Source organism: Bufo gargarizans, chromosome 5 (assembly GCF_014858855.1).
Source record: "Bufo gargarizans isolate SCDJY-AF-19 chromosome 5, ASM1485885v1, whole genome shotgun sequence".
Classification (NCBI taxonomy): Eukaryota; Metazoa; Chordata; class Amphibia; order Anura; family Bufonidae; genus Bufo; species Bufo gargarizans.
In genome coordinates, this window is record NC_058084.1 from 107,337,387 (window position 1) to 107,344,501 (window position 7,115).

The 7,115-nt window shown below is 38.8% G+C and overlaps 1 protein-coding gene across 1 annotated transcript in view; it reads left to right on the forward strand.

Annotated features, from left to right (window-relative positions):
- Positions 1-2,976: 2,976 nt before the first annotated feature.
- LOC122939328 (kelch-like protein 23) overlaps positions 2,977-7,115 on the forward strand; it is a 116,329-nt gene continuing 112,190 nt past the window's right edge. Inside the window, exons 1-2 of the mRNA XM_044295398.1 lie at positions 2,977-3,122; positions 3,985-4,396. Coding sequence (XP_044151333.1) covers positions 3,062-3,122; positions 3,985-4,396 — 473 coding nt within the window. The 5' untranslated portion in view covers positions 2,977-3,061. The remainder of the gene's footprint in view (positions 3,123-3,984; positions 4,397-7,115) is intronic.

The following is a 7,115-nucleotide window of genomic DNA, read 5'->3' on the forward strand; positions in this document are numbered from 1 at the left end:
ACCCAAAAAACTAAAATAATATATTAAAAATAGACATATTAGGTATAGCCGCGTGGGTAATAATCTCCTCTATACAAATACCCCATGAACTAACCCCCCCAGATTAACACGGTCCCAAAAAAAAAAAAAAAAATGGTGCAAAAAAAGATTTTTTTTGTCACCTTACATAATAAAAAGTTTAATAGCAAGCAATCAAAAAGTCATATAGCCCCCAAAATAGTGCCAATAAAACCGTCGTCTCATCCCGCAAAAAATGAGCCCCCACATAAGATAATCGGATAAAGAATAAAATGACTCTTAGACTTTAGAGATACAAAAAATAATTTTTTTTTTGTATCAAAAAGGATAATATAGTCTAAAACCGAAATAAATGTAAATGTAAATCGCCGCGTCCGTAAGAATCTCCTTTATAAAAATACCTCATGACCCAACCCACCAGATTAACACGGTCCAAAAAAAAAAAAAATTTTTTTTTTTTTGTCACCTTACATAACAAAAAGTTTCATAGCAAGCGATCAAAAAGTCATATAGCCCCCAAAATAGTGCCAATAAAACCATCCGCTCATCCCGCAAAAAATAAGCCCCCACATAAGATAATCGGATTAAAAATAAAAAACATGACACTTAGAATTTTTTTTGTAGCAAAAAGGATAACATAGTCAAAAAACTAAATAATTGTAAAAAAAAATAGTAGACGTATTAGGTATCGCTGCGTCCGTAAGAATCTCCTCTATAAAAATATCCCATGACCTAACCCCCCAGATTAACACGGTAAAAAACAAACAAAAAAAAACGGTGCCAAAACCGCTATTTTTGCCACTTTTCCATTTCAATCAGTTTTTTCCGGTAACAAAACAAGGGTTAACAACCAAACAAAAGTTAGTATTTATTAGCCTGATACTGCAGTTTACAGAAATGCCACATTTGTGGTCGTAAACTGCTGTATCAGTAAAAGGGAGGCCGCAAAAGGAAAGGACCGACATGGTTTCTGGAAGGCCGATTTTGATGGCCTTTTTTATTGATACCATGTCCCTTTTGAAGCCCCTCTGATGCCCCCCTAGAGTAAAAACTCCCTAAAAGTGACCCCATCTAAGAAACTACACCCCTCAAGGTTTTCAAAACTGATTATACAAACTTTATTAACCCTTTAGGTGTTCCTCAACAGTTAATGGCAAATGGAGATGAAATTTCAGAATTTCAATTTTTGGTAACCTTGCCTCACAAAAATTTAATATAGAGCAACCAAAAATCATATGTACCCTAAAAAATAGTCCCCCACAAAATGCCACCTTATCCCGTAGTTTCCAAAATGGGGTCACTTTTAGGGAGTTTCTACTCCAGGGGTGCATCAGGGGGGTTGAAACAGGACACGGTGTAAATAAACCAGTCTATAAAAATCAGCCCTTCAAAAACCAAACGGCGCACCTTTCACTCTACGTCCCGCTGTGTGGCCGTACGGTAGTTTACGGCCACATATTGGGTGTTTCTGTAAACGGCAGAGTCAGGGCAATAAAGATACAGTCTTGTTTGGCTGTTAACCCTTGCTTTGTTAGTGGAAAAAATGGGTTAAAATTGAAAATTAGACAAAAAAATGAAATTCTCAAATTTCATCCCCATTTGCCAATAACTCTTGTGCAACACCTAAAGGGTTAAAAACATATGTAAAAACTGTTTTGAATACCTTGAGGGGTGTAGTTTCTTAGATGGGGTCATTTTTGGGTGGTTTCTATTATGTAAGCCTCGCAAAGTGACTTACGACCTGAACTGGTCCCTAAGAATTGGGTTTTTGTAAATTTCAGAAAAATTTCAAGATTTGCTTCTAAACTTCTAACCCTTGTAACATCCCCAAAAAATAAAATATCATTCCCAAAATAATTCAAACATGAAGTAGACATATGGGGAATGTAAAGTCATCACAATTTTTTGGGGCATTACTATGTTTAACAGAAGTAGAGAAACTGAAACTTAGAAATTTGCTAATTTTTCCCAATTTTTGGTAAATTAGGTATTTTTTTGTGAAAAAAAAATTTTTTTTTACTTCATTTTACCAGTATCATGAAGTACAATATGTGACGAAAATGGTTTTAAAGTTATCAGCACTTAAAGTGACACTGGTCAGATTTGCAAAAAATGGCCTGGTCCTTAAGGTGAAATAAGGCTGTGTCCCTATGGGGTTAAAATGGAAAATCTGCCAAAAAAGTGAAATTCTGAGTGAAGTTTTGAATACCTTGAGGGGTGTAGTTTACAAAATGGGGCCATTTATGGGTGGTTTCTATTATGTAAGCCTCACAAAGTGACTTCAGACTTGAACTGGTCCTTAAAAAGTGGGTTTTGGAATTTTTCTGAAAAATTTCAAGATTTGCTTCTAAACTTCTAAGCCTTCTAATGTCCCAAAAAAAAAGAAAATGCAATTTACAAAATGATCCAAACATGAAGTAGACATATTTTAGGAGGTATCACTATCTGTTTTAAAAGCAGATAAATTGAAATTTAGAAAATTGCAAATGTTTTCACATTTTTAGTAAATTTAGTATTTTTTTAATAAATAAAAATGAAATATTTTGACTCAAAATTACCACTGTCATGAAGTACAACATGTGACGAGAAAACAGTCTCAGAATGGCCTGGATAAGTAAAAGCGTTTTAAAGTTATCACCACATAAAGTGACACTGGTCAGATTTGCAAAAAATGGCCTGATCCTTAAGGTGAAAAATGGCAAGGTCCTTAAGGGGTTAAAGTGTAACTACCATTTCATTTTTATGCCCTAAGGGTATAGTAAACCATACAGTATAAGTGCGTTTGTGTTTTAAAATGTAATCATTTTCAGTTTTACCTCATAATAACTCAGACACCTGCATGCTACATTCCCATTCTGCAGCCATCTTCCCACAGCGTTGTTATGTGCAGTCCGCCTTCCCTGCGGAGGTGAATAGCGCTGAGTGTGTGTTTACACTGTTTTAGGAGATACACTGCCTCCTCCTAGCTCCCTGTACTTCCAGACGGCTTCAAGGACATGGTAAACATCATCATAGGAAATCCTTTGTAGACCATCTTAGGAAGATGCTGAAAGCAAAGCGCAGAGAAATAGTATTACTAAGGCCTGAATACAGACATCAGAAAGGTAAAATTAAGTAAAAAATAAAGCTTCATAAATATCTTCCCTTCAGCAGCAGGAATTTCTTTTTTGGTAGTGAAAATACAGTTACACTTTAATATACAGTATGCTACTTATTATTTGTACAGCTGACAGCCAAGGAAGGAGCAATGACAACTTCTCAATGAAAAACAGTATGAAGCAGTACAACAATAGCAGTATCAAAGCAAAGAACAACGATAATTAATGGGGTCTGATGACCTATTCTTAGGATAACCCCTTTAAGCTTTATTAACATAAAATCATAAAACCTCTTTAAAATGATATGCTAGGGTTTTATTAATTGAGGGTACACTTAGACTGTCATATTAAAAAATATTAAAGGGGTTGTCCTTTTTTTATTTACTATTGATAATCTATCCTGAGTATAGATCATGAATATCAGATTGGTGGGGGTCTCACTCCCAGCACCCCCTCCAATCAGCTGTTTGAAGAGAAGACAACGCTTGTATGAGCACTGCCTTCTCTGCTCTGTTTACCTGCTCACTACAGCAATTGCAGTTGTGGGCAGGTGTAATTACAAGTATGGTGTCCCCATTCACTTCTATGGGATGGCTCTGTAGTATTCACTTTAACAGATGGAGCTGTTCCATAGAAGTGAATGGGGAAGCCGCAATTGCTGCAGTGCGCAGGCAAACAGAATAGAGAAGGCAGTGTTCCTACAAGTGTTGCGTTCTCCTCAAACCGCTGATCTGGGGGGTGCCGGGAGTCGGACCTCTCCGATCTGATATTAATGACCTATCCTAAGGATTTTAAGCTAGCAATGCAATAACTGAATACAATTAAATTGATCCATTACTATTCTCTTATTTGTTCTGGGTGATTACAGGAAACCTAGTGATTGTTACTGGCGGATATTTCCGAGGAGATTTTGTATGGTACAGTATAGACTGGGTTCTCATTTATGATTCTTCTGATAACTGTTGGAGAGATGGACCACCTATGAAGATCTCTCGAAACTGCCACTGTGCAGTGGGAATAGGACTGCACCTCTATGTCATTGGTGGGAGCACAGATGAAGGCGTTGTTGCAGATGTAGAGCGTTTGAATCTAGCAGAGATGACATGGGAGAGCCGGAAACCTCTCATTAGACCCGTTGAAAGAGCAGCAGCTGTCAGTGTCGATAGCAGGCTGTATGTTATATGTGGCCGTGATGAGAATGGTGATGTCTATAGTGGGATACAGATGCTGAACACAAAGACAGATGTGTGGAATGTCATCACCTACTCTCCTATGCCCAGGTACAGTAGAAGAGCTTGATAAATTCCTTTGTGTGTATTTTTGCATTATATTGGTCACAGTGAATTGTTTGGTCCATACATTGCTAAGTTCATCTTTCCAAGCAAAGCCAATCACAGTAGAAAGTGACACAGTGCTTAGCTGACCATTCGTTTCAGTGACTGCGAGGGTCTCAACATGACATGTCAGAAGCTTTTAAAGAGACAGCTGCACCTTAAAATGAAAAATTGGGCTAAACATTTCAAAATTATAGTTTATCACTAGAACGACGCCCTAAAAAGTGAACGAGAGCGCACTGCGCATGTGCAGCGTGCTCTCCATTCATTACTATGGGAGTTCCAAAAATAGCTGAGCGAGCACACTTGGCTATTTTTGGAAGTCCCATAGAAATTAATGGAGAGCGTACTGCGTGACCACTTCTCCATTCAGCTCTATGGGACTGCCGGAAATAGCCGAACAAGTGCTTTTTTGCAACATTTTAAAAAGTTGCATGTCATAAGTATAGCTTAAAAGTGATCCACTGGCAAAACTTTCTTAAAGTGGCATTAGAAGGCGCAGCTACTAAACAGTCGCAAAATGTCACACACGACATCACTTGCAACTTTTTATGCCACAAAACTAGCATAGCAGATTTGGCTACATGCACACTACAGTAAAAAAACAAACAAAAACGGACGCTAAAAATAATCCCATTCTATTGTATGGGGGCAGTCGGTCAGTGAAAATGGACAAGCTAGAACATCTTCTATTTTTTTATGTCCTTTATTCACTGGTTGTCCAAAAAATTGCCATGTGAATAACCACATTGATTGCCATTGTTCTTAAATCGGACGTGTGACGGCCGTAAAAAAAACTATAGATATTAAGTGTGATGGGTCAGTTTCATTAAATAAGTTCAAACATTGTTCGATGATTCCTTGGGAACTCTTTTTCTAGCATTACATATTGTTTAAATCCTTAAAAAGTCTGCTACAATACTTTTTATATCATGTAGTGGCTTAAAATAATAAAAGTTTAATGTTGAAAATAAAACTATGAAGAAAACTGAGAGAAATGGCTCTCCTCTAAAAGTAAGATTTGCTACAGTAGCTCAACCATGGTATCTTCACAAAGCTAAGAAGGTCCTTATTCGCTGAGTAGGTCAAAAAGGCCAAAACAGAGTTTATCCTTTTCGTAAGATAGCTTCTACATCTACAATACAACAGACTTTCGCACTTCCTTTTAAACTGATATTATCTGTCAGATTATTGGGGAAGAGCGTTTGTATAAAGTGTGACAGTGTAAGGCAACTTTCACACCAGAGTTTTTGCTGGATCCGGCATGGATCAGCAAAAATACTTCCGTCGCGACAATACAACCGTCTTCATCTGTTCTGAACGGATCCGGTTGTATAACATAGCAATGATGGATCAGTCGCTAAAACCATTGGAAGTCAATGGAGGACAGATCCGTTTTCTATTGTGTCTGAAAAAACGGATCCACCACCATTGACTTACACTGTGTGTCATGACGGATCCATCTTGCTCCGCACCACATCGCGGATAGAAAAACATTGCTTGCAGCGTTTTTATGTCTGTGATGGGGACTCAACCAAATGGAATGGAATGCATTCTGGTATATTCCGTTTCATTCAGATCAGTTTTGTCCCCCTTGAGAATGAATGGGTACAAAACTGAAGTGTTTTCCCCCGCTATTGAGTTCCTATGATGGATTTCAATAGCAGAAAGGGAAAGTGCAGATGGGAAAGTAGCTTAAAGCCCCTTTCACACGGGCGAGTATTCCGCGCGGGTGCAGTGCGTGATGTGAACGCATTGCACCCGCACTGAATCTGGACCCATTCATTTCTATGGGGCTGTGCACACGAGAGGTGATTTTCACGCATCACTTGTGCATTACGTGAAAATCGCAGCATGTTCTATATTGTGCGTTCCGGTGCGATAATCCACGCAACGCAGGCCCCATAGAAGTGAATGGGGCTACGTGAAAATCGCAAGCATCCGCAAACAAGTGCGGATGCGGTGCGATTTTCACGCACGGTTGCTCGGAGACGATCGGGATGGAGACCCGATCATTTTATTATTTTCCCTTATAACATGGTTATAAGGAAAAATAATAGCATTCTGAATACAGAATGCATAGTACAATAGCACTGGAGGGGTTAAAAAATAAAAATTTAACTCACCTTAATCCACTTGATCGCGCAGCCCGGCTTCTCTTCTGTCTCTTTCTTTGCTGATTGCAGGAAAAGGACCTGTGGTGACGTCACTTCCGGTCATCACATGATCCATCACCATGGTAAAAAATCATGTGACGGACCATGTGATGACCGGAGTGACGTCACCACAGGTCCTTTTCCTCCACACAGCAAAGAAAGAAGCCAGAAGAGATGCCGGCTGCGCAATCAAGTGATTAAGGTGAGTTAATTTTGTACAAAAAAATTTAACCCCTCCAGTGCTATTTTACTTAGCATTCTGTTTTCCCTTATAACATGTTCGTGGTGTATAAACAACAATCTGCTGCACTGAAACAATGATTTTCCATGGGGACAAGCGATCACTTGTCCCCATACAGCTGAGGTGATTGCTGCATTTACACGCAACAGTCACTTTCACAGATGATCTGACAGTGATCGGGGGCATCTGCTTCAATCTGGATCATCTGTCAGATAATCGGTCCGTGTAAAAGGACCCTGACTCTTGTCTCTTACGGACATTACAAAGA